The 12,698-nt window shown below is 55.7% G+C and overlaps 1 protein-coding gene across 4 annotated transcripts; it reads left to right on the top strand.

The window, feature by feature from the left end:
- Positions 1 to 1,279: 1,279 nt before the first annotated feature.
- On the top strand, positions 1,280 to 12,559 carry ATOSB (atos homolog B). Of its 4 annotated transcripts, XR_010659530.1 has the most exons (10): positions 5,655 to 5,891; positions 8,470 to 8,613; positions 8,859 to 9,828; positions 9,969 to 10,027; positions 10,198 to 10,303; positions 10,424 to 10,582; positions 10,879 to 10,947; positions 11,031 to 11,206; positions 11,343 to 11,780; positions 11,930 to 12,559. XR_010659530.1 is itself a non-coding variant. In XM_065908279.1 (9 exons), exons 3-9 carry the CDS (start codon positions 8,935 to 8,937, stop codon positions 11,494 to 11,496), a joined length of 1,617 nt encoding a protein of 538 aa, XP_065764351.1. In that variant the 5' UTR covers positions 1,280 to 1,394; positions 8,470 to 8,613; positions 8,859 to 8,934; the 3' UTR covers positions 11,497 to 12,557. The 4 variants fall into 4 exon arrangements, 3 of the variants coding, with proteins under 3 accessions (XP_065764351.1, XP_065764352.1, XP_065764350.1); XM_065908279.1 differs by lacking the exon at positions 5,655 to 5,891 and adding an exon at positions 1,280 to 1,394 and having other exon boundaries at positions 11,343 to 12,557; XM_065908280.1 differs by lacking the exon at positions 5,655 to 5,891 and adding an exon at positions 1,325 to 1,435 and having other exon boundaries at positions 11,343 to 12,557.
- Positions 12,560 to 12,698: the final 139 nt, after the last annotated feature.

Here is a 12,698-nt window from a genome sequence, read left to right as displayed (position 1 = left end):
TACCTGATAGTAGGAAGGCCTCCTCCTAATCTAAGTTACGTTACTTCTGCTCGCCTCACAGTTAACTACTCACAGAAAGAAAGTCACAGAGATCTAAAGAATCTGAGACTTTGAGAGAACTTTACTAGGTCCAGTCCATCACACAGCCACCAATACCTCCGGCTCCATCGAGAAGCTCACTAGAGCCACTCAGCTCTGCAAGGGACTTGTGCTGCCATCTACCGGTAGCTCGTAAGCGTCGCCCTCCCCTGGACATACCTTGGGAACTCATGGGGCTCCCGGGAAGTGGAAGACTCAAGCGCTAATTAAATTACAGAACGTGTGTGACAGTCACACAGTCCAGTCGACACTTAGACAAAGCAAAGGCTCTGCTTTGGCTCATGAAGTTCACAGACTTCTCGCTGACCTACCTCACAGCTACAGACGTAACTCTTCCTGCCTGTCTGCTGCTCGCCGTAGGTAACAGAAACTGCACTTCCTCACAGATTTGAGGCTCCCGCCAACCAGATTTCCGCATTTTCACAGAATTCTGAAGCTTTTTGCACTACTCTGCAAACCCTACAGATCTCCCCCACTAGGGCAAACACGCGCGCTAACCCAGACGCCTTCACTGAGAGGCTCAAGTTCCGCAGGCAGCTCGCACCAGCTAGAAAGCCTGGGAGGGCTCCAACCAGGTTCGGGCGCCCGCAAGCGAGCGCTCTGGCGCAGGTTCTGGCTCCCCAGCTCCAGCCGGATCCGGTCAGCCCGGGCCAGCGCCCTGCGGGCTGAGGCCCCGCCCCCTCAGACCTGTCATCACAGAAGCCGCACGTGGCCGGGGTGGGCCCTCAGGCGACCTGCAGCCGTCACTTTGCCTCCTCCGCCATCCACTGGGGCCACCGCCGCCAATCAAAACCAGCGGCTCCGGGCTGCCGCGCCAGCGCCGGGGTGAGGCCAGCCAGAGGAGGGGCGGGGGGAGGAGAGGCTCCGAGATGGGAGGGGGCTAGCTGTGGAAGCGAGCCTGGCACCGGTTCTGCCAGCCTGGAATCCGAGGGGGCGGATCCGAGTGAAAGGCGAGGACCAGGAGGGGGCGGGGACCAAGGGTGGGGCGGGGACCGGGGTGGGACGAGAGACGAGCAGAGGTTCAATGTGGAGACGCCAAGACAAGAAGGGGCGGAGCCAGGAAGGGCAGGACCTGAATTACAGGGGAGGAGCCCCAGGAATTAAAGAAACTGGGAAAGGGGACGAGCCCGGGGAAGGTGGGAGGTGGGACCACGGAGAGGGTGGGTCGTGTCGTTGCGGGGGCGGGGCTCGGACCCAAGGGGCGAGGTTTGCAGGCCGAGGCTGCAGCTAGGGCAGCTATGTAACTGCTCCCATCCACTACCTCCCCGGTTGCCACGGGACTCACGGAACTACAGGTGTGGGGCGGGGGCGCCTGGAAGAATGGACAAGTACGGGGGTGCGCTTGGCTAGACGTGAGGAGGGAGGATCACGGCAGGGAGGGAGAAGATCTGGAGAAATGCTGGGGTGGGGGTGGAGTGAAACAGCTGGGAGAAGAGGAGGGGGCTCAGTGTTTGGGCTAAGAGGTGCATTCTCCGGTACCCTTGTGGGGGAAGGGCGGGAGTGCTTTGTGAGGCTGGGAAGTACAATGTGAGGGGTGAGCTGAAGTGAAGCGTTGGAGATGATACTTGAGGGGGAGGGGATATGAAGGCGCTTCAGGGGGAGAGTGGAGGGGGCGTTGTGGATGGAGATGGGCTGGTGGTCCAGAGTGTGGGAGGGACTGTGTGGAGGAAGAAGGTATGGGGGCTGTGGGCACTGTGTCGAGGGGAAGGGGCTGCAGGCCCCAGCTGAGGAGGGAAGAACCCCTAGGGCCTTGGGAAAGTCTGGAGGCTTTGTAGAGACTCCAGGAAGAGGTTTCTGTACTGTGTCTCGGGGATAAGAGTGATGGGATTAGTGGGGTGAAGAAGCCAGTCTGTACTGTTCCTGGCTCCTCAGCTCCTAACTCCACCTTCAGGCCTGAGCATTCAGAGAGGATGCAGGCCCCACTTGCTACTAGAGCTTGAGTGACTGTCTCAGTCGGCTTTGGATCTGTCTGGCTGAGACTGGGATATTTTTCCCTTAGCTGGTGTCCCTGGGGACCCTCCCCTCTTAGGTTCCGGGTAACCCCTCACTGGTTCCTGTTCCTCCTAGAAGCTTGCCTTAGTCCCTGTCTTTCCCCTCCTCCCCCGCTTTGCCCTGCCCTTCTGCTCTGGGTGTGCTCATTCCCCACTTCCTTCCTCGCCTGGGGCCTGGCCTGGTCCTTGCCTGTCCCGGAGCTGTGCCCTGCCCCAGACTTTGTACTCAGTGCCCAGAGACCTAGGTAACCAGCTGCAAGGCCCAGACCTCACCCTCACTACTACCAAGGGCTCTCCCAGCAGCCCCCAAGTGAGTGGTAGACACATTTTTACCACTTGTCACAAACTGATTTCTGCACACTTTTCCTTCTCCTGGGTAGGGAACCCTAATTCCCTCAAAAATTCTGGGCTTCTGTGGGAGAGGGAAATGATGAAAAGTACTGAGGGTCTGCGATGCATGCTTTGAGAGGTGAGCGACTATTGTTGGCTGAACTGGGAAGGGAGGTTCCAGTCTCCACTGGGGGAGGGACAGGGAATGGCTCCCCAGCCTCCTGGCTTGGAATCTGTCCATCTGAACCAGACTAGGGCCTAGTCTCTGATTCCCTGAGGGGACTTGATGTTGTGCCAGAGTTCTTTTTGCCCCTGGGCAGGCTGCAAGAGGGTGAGAAAGCCCTGCTTTCCACACGGTGGCTGAATGAGAGTGACAGTGTTGCTGGAAGGGGCCCCAAGCCAGTCTCCCCGGGCTGAGAGACGGGCTGGGGAGGGAGGGGGTGCCGAAGCCAGACAAAGCCGTGGGGTAGGGTGGGGTAAAGAAGGGCAGGCTGAAGCCTTTTGAGGAGGAGCTGATTGCTATGGCAACACAGCTTCCCAGATTGTCTCTCTGAGAGGCGGGCTTAGGGCGGACTCTCTCCAGCTTCCTCAAGACTGAGGCATTTGTTTGAGTGGGTGGGGCATGAAGAGAAAGGGCATTGGTTTGCTATGCAGAGGCTGGAGTATATAGACTTTCTGCTTCCGTACAAGCAGCAGGGCATCCAGATTCCTGGACCCATCCTCTGAAAATGGGTAAGAGTGAACAATAGCCATTAGGATGATAGCAGCATGAGATCAGAGGTCTAGAGGCCTTCAGTGGTCATTTTTATACAAACTCATTTTACAGATTTTAGGAGAGAAGGGACTGATATTTTCTCCACGTCTCACAGTGAAAGACCAGGCATTAGGATCCAGGTCTTCTGATTGCTCTTCACTCAGCCCAGGGGTCAATGTTTCTCTGAGCCAACATTTATTGAGCACCTATTATGTCCCAGGCACTGATACTGATTCTGGGAGTACTAGCATGAATACAACAGAGTTGCAGCTCTCCTGGAGCTTGTATTCTAACCCAGGGAGAAAGAAATGTGTGTGTGGCTGCAGGAGGAGAGAAAGGAGAGGGAGGGGGAAAGAGGAAGCGAAGTGCCAGCTGGTGATAACTGCTATGAAAAAAATAAAGCAGAGTAAGAATTTCAGACAGCTAGGTAAAGCTTCTTGACTGTACAATGCCGCTTGCTCTCCCAGAGCACCCTGAGGCCTAGAACGTCTTTGATCCTTCCCCTGAACTACTGCCCCTAGACTTTTGCAGATGACTAAGGTCTGGGCCTGTGGTCTTGGCAGTTAGATAGAACAAGGTGGGGTCACCGAGGGATTATTTCATTCCTACAGTGTTGTGTGTCTACCTGTCTTCCCAGTAAGCTTTTACTAAGGTAGGTAGGCTTTTAGATTGGTACTCTGCAACTTTGTTCAGGGTGTTGAAAATTCCGTAAATCCTGCTCCTTAGCATTAGGGAACCAGCAAGGAAGTCAGCCCATGGCAACTTCTTTTTCAGGGTTTTCCCCCGGTTTGAGGTGAAGAGAAAGGAAGCTAGAGGAACTGTTACTCGTTTGTGCTCCCTAAGTCTAGGGCATAGGGAGGAGGCAGGGGAGGAGAGCCTCCTTCTACTGTCCGGTGACAACTTCAGGGCCCTTAGGGCCTGCACTACAGGCAAGGTTGGAACAAGGACCTTGGGGCTCTGGTGGCTTCTGAACTACAAAAGAATTCACTCCGCTCTTCCAAAGGTACAGCCAGGGAGCATGCCCTGCCTGATGCCAGTTCTCCAGGGCCTCAGTTTGGGTCTTCCCTTTTTTGGCTCTGGTGTTTGCCTCTTTTTTCTATGGAAGACCCCAGTCTTAGCAACCTCGTAAGTTCCAAATTGTCTGACTTCACAAGTGCAGAGGGAAAAGTAGACAGGACTGTTTCTTTTCTTAGCTTGCCCATAGATCAGCCCCTCTAAAAAGTGTCTTTTAATGTCTAATCCTTGCAAAGGTTTCCATCCTGGTCATTTAAAGAATAGGGCTTCCCATGTGGCGCTAGTGGTAAAGAACCTGCCTGCTGATGCAGGAGAGACGGTAAGAGATGCAGGTTCGATCCCTGGGTTGGGAAGATACCCTGGAGGAGAGCATGGCCATCCACTCCAGTATTCTTGCCTGGAGAATCCAATGGACAGAGGAGCCTGGCGAGCTACAGTAATAACAGAATAAGAATCAGGAATGCTGGTTCTGCTGCCACTTAATTTGGTTGGGTCTAAGCTGGGCTTGGGGCCCAGTGACTCAGGAGGAGGGTGGGGAGTTTCGAGGGAGTTGTGAGTCATGGGGGTGAGCTCTGTCACAAGAGTTGGGCATATTTCCCCCTACTCTGGGCAGAAGCCTTCCGATCCCACTTTCCCTGGGTGCTCTGCCTCCTTGAACAGGGGCTTATGAATAGAAAGAGTACTGGCAGAAAGACTGAAGCAGTCTGATCTCACAATGAAAGATTAAAGACATAAAGAATGATGTCTAGGTTCCTGAATTAAAATGTATCCCTATCTCAGGAGCCCTTGAAGCCCTCTAATGTAGGCAAAACAACATCAATATAGAGTAAAAGAAGGAAGAATACCATTTCTCAATGGAAGGAGATGAGATCCCACTTCAAGACCCTTTTATCCTGGCACGAAGGAAGCTTCTTGAGCTTCAACAGCCCTGGGGTCTTTGGTTTGCAAGGCACGGAGAGATGATGGGAATGGGGATATTTGGAATCTAGTGTTGGAAGAGCAAGCTGACTTTGGGGATTGTCGAACTTTGTCTATGAACGCCCTAGGCCGTCCTATTAACCTTCCTCTGAAGTGGAAGGGCGCGGTGAGAAGTGGGAAGCCTACGTCTTTGAAAGGGTTAAAAGGCAGGGCTGAGAGCTGCTTTGGACGCGAGCAGTTGAGGGGTTAAGGAGATGGGCGGGGCAACCCTAGGTAGGCCTGCCCCCTTGTGGGCCAATGGACAGGCACCTTTTGAAGGGGGCGTGCCTCACACTTGAGGTCGTGTGGAGGCTGGCCTCCTTTAGGCCAATGATCATGGTCGCTGCGATGGGGGCGTAGCTTGAGGGGGGCGTGGCGGCCGCGAAGGCGGCAGCGGGGGTGTGAGGGGAGCTGGGCGGGGCGGGCTGCCCCATCAGCTGGTAGGAAATGGCCTGTGAGTCAGAGGGGCAGCGGAGTCGGCTTCGCGGAGCCGGGGCGGCCACGGGGAGGGACAGTCGCGGGGAGGGGCGCGGCAGCGGCTTGGGGGCTGCGGGCGCCAGGGCCCGCTAGTGTTGCCCACGAAACCGAACGGAGAAGAACCTAGCAGAGCAGGACTCAGCCTGAGCCACCCTTTGTCTGGGTTGGGGGCCCGAGGCGGGGAAGACCGGGCATTCGAGGGGAGGGACCGGGACTGGACGGAAAGGCCCGGAGCAGCGGCGCCGCGGCGGAGCCAATTTGGGAACGGGGTGAGTTTGCGGTAGGGGGAAATAGCAAATCTCCGAAGCTCCAGTAGGGAAGGGGGCCTGTCCCTTCCCTACTCCTCCTCCTCCTTGTGAGGAGGAGAAAGGTGAGGCAGGACCTGGGAGGCTAAACAGGAGGTGGGGGATCGGTCAGAACAAGGAGTCTTAGAGCCCGGGTGCTGCGGTGAGTCTCCTGGGCTCATTTTGGAGGAGGTGCTAAGATTTGCTTCCTCTCCAGGAAGGGTGGAGAGCTCTAGGCCAGAGGCAAGGGGTTGGTGAGATAGCAGAGGCTAACCTACCTACCCACAGTAGTGGTCCTTGGGAATGGCCTCCCTAGTTTGTGTAGACGCCTGTGGGGACAAAATGTAGAGCAGCTGGTAGCAGTTCTTTCTGAACTGGGTGAAGGCGGAAAGCACATGGAGAGGAATTCTTCTTGCCACCTTCCTTGGTCAGGGTAGAAATGGATATCTTTAATACTGAAGGGAAAGGGAGGGTAAGCCTGGGAGCTCAACACCCGCCTATCCCACCTCCCAGGCCTAGCAGGTGTCTGAATGTACAGACCCCATGGTATTCTGGGACTTGTTGTTTTTGCTGGCCCAGCTCCCTTGGCATGTTGGGAGCTGTAGTCCTTGCCAGCCTCAGCCTGGCACAGCTGTTTGATGCCAGCTGGTGCCCACCCCTCCCCGGAGTGAGATTTGGCCTATCCTGCCCCTCCCCCTCCCCACGTCCTGTCCCATGAGTCAGCTTGAAGCCATGGACTGCAGCCAGCCTGGCTGGGTGGCAGGGAAGTGAGCCTTCGAGCTTTTCATTGGCAGGGCAGGAACTGAGAGGGCTCTGGGGTAACGAGCAGATGCCAGTCATGCTGGGGTCAAGTAGGGCATCATGTCATCATGATGCTTCCCCAGGGCAAGGGCTGAAAAGGTCAACTGGGATGACCTAGGGGTGGGAGTGCTATGGAAAAGGCCCTTCCTGAATCTCTCCAGCGTGGGTAGAGGCAAGGAGGGAAGAGTTGAGTACAGGTTGTACCCTTTGACAATGCTTCCATTGGCATCCTGCCCTTTCCAGACACCCCACCCACCACAGGGAACCAGAATTTTCTTAGAGCTTCCAGTCCTAATGAGAACTTGGTGAAACAGGATAGTGTAGTGTGCAGTGATGGGAACTTGGTGTAGGAAAGCTTTTCAGTCCCTGGATGCAAAGCTTCCCTTTTTCCCTGCCTCCTGCCCCCGTTTCTGTTGTCCTTGATTCTCCGCATACAATTAATCTCCTGCTTCTCTCATGTTGGGAGCTCTTCTCAGCACTGTCTGCTGCCCCGATCTCTGGGGCTTGCATTCTGCTTTTCTGAGCCCTGCTATGTGCCTACCCTTGTGCTTGGAGTCGGGCAGAGAATTCAAGTAAAACCTATCTTCAAGAACCCTATGGAAAAAAAAAAAAAAAAGAACCCTATGATCAGTCTTACCTACAAGAGCAAGCAAAAGTGTCGCAGGGTTACAGGAGACAGTGACACTGCCACATGTGAGGTCTCAGAAGACACAGATATTTATGGTCCAGGATGGCCAGAGGAAGTTTTATGGCAAGGATGGCATTTGGCCTAGCCAAGGAGGAAGGGTAAGATTTGGATAGGCATAAGGGGACATTCCCCCTGAAAGGGAAAGTGTTTTGTGGATAGCAAGCAGCAAAGGCTACTGACTAAAGCATAAGTTTGATCCTGCGTGCAGTGTTTTCTCCCGTGAAGGAAGACAGCCTTCGATTTGACATCCCTTACCCAATACGGGCGCCTGAGGGTGGACGAGTTAGTGAAGACCATTTTGTACCCTGGCAGAAAAGCAGTGGTTTGAGTTTTGGGGTGTTGGATGTGTTGGGGAGGAGTAGCGAGGCACTCCAGCTGTCTGGCTGTCACTGCCTTATCTCTAGTTTGCAGAGCCTGGGGGAGGGGCAGGCCCTGGAGAGTGTCTTCTAGCAGTGCTTCCTCCACACCCTGCCCCCTCTAGACTTGTTTTTGGTTAGATTTGTTGCTTCCTGTTAAAGGGACAGACTGCTGGGGACAATTGGGAGTTTAATTCTGAAAGACCCACTTTGAGCTAGCCTGAGGCTTGTCCTTCCAAGGAGCCCTGATTGTGGAGGATGTTTTTGTAAGACCTCTGCCCTGAGAATTATGGAGTGGCATTTGTCCTTTAGAGATAGGTAGATGGGAAGGAGTTGTGCAACGCAGTGGCCTTGAGCAGGAGAGTTGAATTCTTGCCTTGGCCATCTTTCAGTTGTCATGGTCTCTTGGATCTTGGGGTTTCTCATCCCCCATCTCATTCAGGGCAGGAGTCCCCCAGCTGGTGGCCCTGACAAGTAGTCTTCCTCCCTCACCTCACGTGTCACATCCTATTCCAGTGAGCTAAGACCTGCCACTCTGTGACTCCTTGGGCCCTGGATCCCAAGACTACTGCTTTCTTCTCTGCAGGGGTACTGTGAAGGAGTATGTCCTCTATAAACTGGAGGAGGATGTCCTGGGGTATGCTCCGTGAGCGCAGCCTTCCCACTGGCTCCAGAGATCCTGGCTTATGCCAGGCTTATCCCATTTTTCTCTCCTCAGGGTCCAGCTGAGCCTAGGAGCTGCACGGAATGGTGGCAGTCACCTTACCAGTGCAGCAGGCATGGACCGGACTGCAAGCTAGGAGAGCAAGACATCAGCCAGGAAGAGGGAACACACAGCTAGGCTTAAGGCCTCCTCATCGGGGTGAGTGCCAGAGAGAGGGAGGGGAAGCAGGTCCACTTAGAAACCTGAGCAAATGGGTCACCTGTTAAGCAGTTTTGAGGGTGTCCTCTGTATTCCATCAATCCATCTGGGGCGTTTGGTTATCTTCACCCCCCTGGAACCTCACAAGCTCACCTCTCCAGTCCAGGGAAGGATCTGAATTTCATCTGGGAGGGAGACGATTCACGGATTCCTCTCATCATCTTTTCTTCTCTTCTCTTGCACAGATGTCCCCAGGCCCCCCAGCCCAAGCCCAGCATAAAGGCTGTGGGGGGGGTCCCCCCTGACCGAAGGCAGGGCTTCATGCGCCACGTGCAAGCGGAGACGTCTCCATCCTCAGAGCCAGAGGCTGGCCCTTCGCAGCCTGCAGTCAGGCAGGGGGCCCTCCAGGGTGGCCTGCTCATGGGCTACAGCCCAGCAGGGGGGGCGACATCCCCCGGGGTCTACCAGGTATCCATCTTTTCCCCTCCAGCTGGTGCCTCTGAGCCTCCTAGGGCCCTGAAACGGCCAGCCCCACCTACCGAGGGTCCCAGGGAGCTGAAGAGAGGCCCCGGACTAGGGGCCAGAGAGGGACTACCCCCTGAAGAGCCACTCACTGTCGGGCTCTTGGGCCCAGAGGGACTGGGGCTGAAACTGGGCGTGGCCAGCCAACATTTCTGCCATCATGGCCTCTGTGTTGTGGAACAAGGAGGTAGCTCCACCTCACCTTGGACTTCGGGGGCCCGAAGTTCCCCCTTGCCCCCATCAAATGCTTCCTGCAGTACTTTGCACACCAGAGACTGGGCTTCCCCAGATCCAGGGGGACAGGGGTCCCTGGGGGTGTCCCTGGGGCCAGCCCCTCCAGGCCAGCTGCACACACTTGACACTGATTTGCACAGTCTTGCACAAATAGGGGGTAAGAGCCTACTGTCTGGGGTGGGCAATGGGGGCAGCCCCTGGCCTAGGGAGTCCCCTGGCACTGCCAATGGGTGCAGCCCCGAGCACACACCCCCTGGCCCCGGACCTCCAGGCCCCTGCCCCACCAAGCGAAGGCTGCTTCCTGCTGGAGAAGCCCTGGATGTCAGCTCTGAGGATGAGGGGCCAGCCCCTCGGAGGCGCCGGGGAGCCCTGGGCCACCCTCCTGCTGCCAACAGTTCTGATGCCAAAGCCACACCCTTCTGGAGCCACCTGCTGCCTGGGCCCAAGGAGCCTGTGCTGGTAAGCCAGGAGAGGAAGTGGTCTGCTCTGACATGGATATCTGTGTGGGGAAAGGTGATGGCTTGGGCTATGTTCCTGTGAGAGCTTGTGATGCGCCTGGCTTCCATCCAGTCTCCTTACCTAATCTTCCCTTCCCACAGGACCCAACAGACTGTAGCCCCGTGGGGCGGAGGCTGAGAGGTGCCCGCCGCCTGAAGCTGTAAGTGCCGCGCTTCTCCCCGAGAATGGTGCAGAAGTCTGCAATTCTCTTTCCAACCCCAGGCAAGGGGACCTCAGGGAACGGGCCTGAGGTGGGGCCCAGGGACAACAGCAAACATCCCAGAACACCTCAAGCCAACCCACCCGCTCGTGTGTCCTCTCCTCCCCCAGGAGCTCCCTGCGAAGCCTCCGGAAGGGACCAGGCCTGCTGAGCCCTCCCAGTGCCTCCCCTGTTCCGACCCCTGCTGTCAGCCGTACCCTGTTGGGCAACTTTGAGGTAGCTCCCCTCGGATTCCTTGACTGGTGGGTCTTGCAGGAAGGGATGGTGGTACGTGGCTTGGATAGATGAGGAGGACAGATAGCATCTTTCTCACGTGTTTTCCTACCCTAACCCCAGGAATCATTGCTGCGAGGACGCTTTGCACCGTCTGGCCACATTGAGGGCTTCACAGCAGAGATCGGAGCTAGTGGATCCTACTGCCCTCAGCATGTCACGCTGCCCGTCACTGTCACCTTCTTTGACGTTTCTGAGCAAAATGCCCCGGCTCCCTTCCTGGTATGACCTGACCCCAACCCAAAGGGCATGAAGGGTTAGAGGCAGGAGGTATTCTTTTTTTTTTTTTTCAACTGACAATGCAAAAGACTTTATTGGGAAAAGGCACTCAGGTGGAGGGTAGTAGCTGAACTGCTCTGGAGGGATTCTTGAGATGCTCTTACCTGAGAGTCAGGGCCTAGTGGGAGAGAACTCGTATGCGGCAGGGGCCAAGTCCCGGGATGAGAGACTGGGGAGATGGATGAGTGGTCTGCGATCTCCCACACCCTACTTGACTGATAACTCCTTGGCCTTCCCAGGGCGTCGTGGACCTGAGTCCCCTGGGGAGGAAGGGTTACAGCGTGCCCAAGGTGGGCACCATCCAAGTGGTGAGTTTTCCCTGAGGGGGAGTGGGAGTGGGGAGTGGAAAACATCCCCTCGACCCTACCAACCTTGCCTGTCCTGTCCGCAGACCTTATTTAACCCCAACCAGACTGTGGTGAAGATGTTCCTCGTGACCTTTGACTTCTCGGACATGCCTGCTGCCCACGTGACCTTCCTGCGCCACCGCCTCCTTTTGGTGCCCGTGGGTGAGGAGGGGAACGCTGGCCCCGCCCGCCGCCTCCTCTGCTACTTACTGCACCTCAGGTGAGGACGGGCCCCGGCCGCTGGGCACGAGGCCCAGGTGTCTTTTCCACCACCCAGGTATGTCCTCCCTGAATAGGATCTCCCCTCACTTCTCATCAGTCTGGAGTCTTACTTCGATCACCCTGTCCTCCCCCAGGTTCCGGAGCTCCCGCTCAGGCCGCTTAAGCCTGCATGGCGACATCCGCCTGCTTTTTTCCCGCCGGAGCCTGGAATTGGACACAGGGCTCCCCTACGAACTGCAGGCTGTGACCGAGGCCCCTCACAATCCACGTTACTCACCTTTGCCCTGACTGTCAATGCCCTGAACCCCCTGTGGGCCAAAGACCTGCCCATCCTGCTCCATCCTGGACAGAGTGAACACGTGGAGAGGTGGCGAGAGACCCCTCGGGCTTGCATTAAAGCCTTCACCATGCTCATGCCCAAACTGACCATTTGGGTGTTTAAAGCTTCTGACCTTACCACACGCTGCCCTGTTCTGGGTCCTCCACGTGCCGGCCCCTCCCTTGGATTTCCCAGGCTGGCTGCGACGGTGGGGAGGAACTGGAGCTACCCTGAGGTTGTCCTAAGTTCCCAGGCAAGTCATGCCAGCATTGCCTCCCTGTCCTGGGCAGGGGCCATTTATTATTTTATTTATTTTTAATTTATAATTTATTCAAATTGGATTGCCTTGGTAACCTCCCAAACCTGATAATTGGCATTGCCCCCCTCCTTTCCCACTCTCAGATATTGCTCCAACCTCAGGAGTTGAAGAGGCTGATGTGGGGGCTGTGGGAGAAGTGTTCTCCCTCAGCTGAGAGCAGAGAAGTTATCCCAGAAGAACTGAGTCACCTGCCAAAGACTCAGCTTCCCCTGTCCTTCCCAATGCCTTTCACTTCCCTGACCTCACCCCTCCTGAAAGCCAACTTGTGTGTGTGTATGTGTGTGTGTGTGTGTGGGGGGGGGTACGGACGTGAGAGAGAGTGTGTGATGCAGTTGCGCACACATCTAGGACTCCAGACCCTGGTTGTCCCTCTCCTTCTTCTGCCTGTGTCTTTTTGCTTTGGGGTCCTGACTGAGGAAGGTGTTCAGGGTGCAGAGTCAGGGCCAAGGACTAGGGTGCCTCCTGCCTCCTGGCCAGATTCTGACCCACCTACCTCAGTTGGGGTGAGGGGCACCCCTCAAACTCAGTCATGTAGTTACCAACTACCCCATTCCCCAGTCTAGACTCTGACCCAGCCTTAGCTCTGATGCCTGGGGCTGGGCAGAGGGGAACAAGCATTTGCTGAAACTTGAAAAAAAAAAACAACCCAGGAAAAAAAAAATCGCACCTGGTACTTTTTTTTTTTTTTTAGAAAAAAAAAGAAAGAAAGAAAGAATAAATTCTTGTTTGGAAACTTGAACTAAGCCTTACTTATTCTGTTTCGGACAACATGGGAATGGGTATGGGAGGACCGAACTGGAGCTGGGACTCTGCCCTCTCCTAGGGAACAGGTGTGAGGCCAGGAGGTGTAGG

The sequence above is a fragment of the Muntiacus reevesi genome, chromosome 17 (genome assembly GCF_963930625.1).
Source record: "Muntiacus reevesi chromosome 17, mMunRee1.1, whole genome shotgun sequence".
Lineage (NCBI taxonomy): Eukaryota > Metazoa > Chordata > Mammalia > Artiodactyla > Cervidae > Muntiacus > Muntiacus reevesi.
This window is presented reverse-complemented; position numbering and strand designations above follow the sequence as displayed.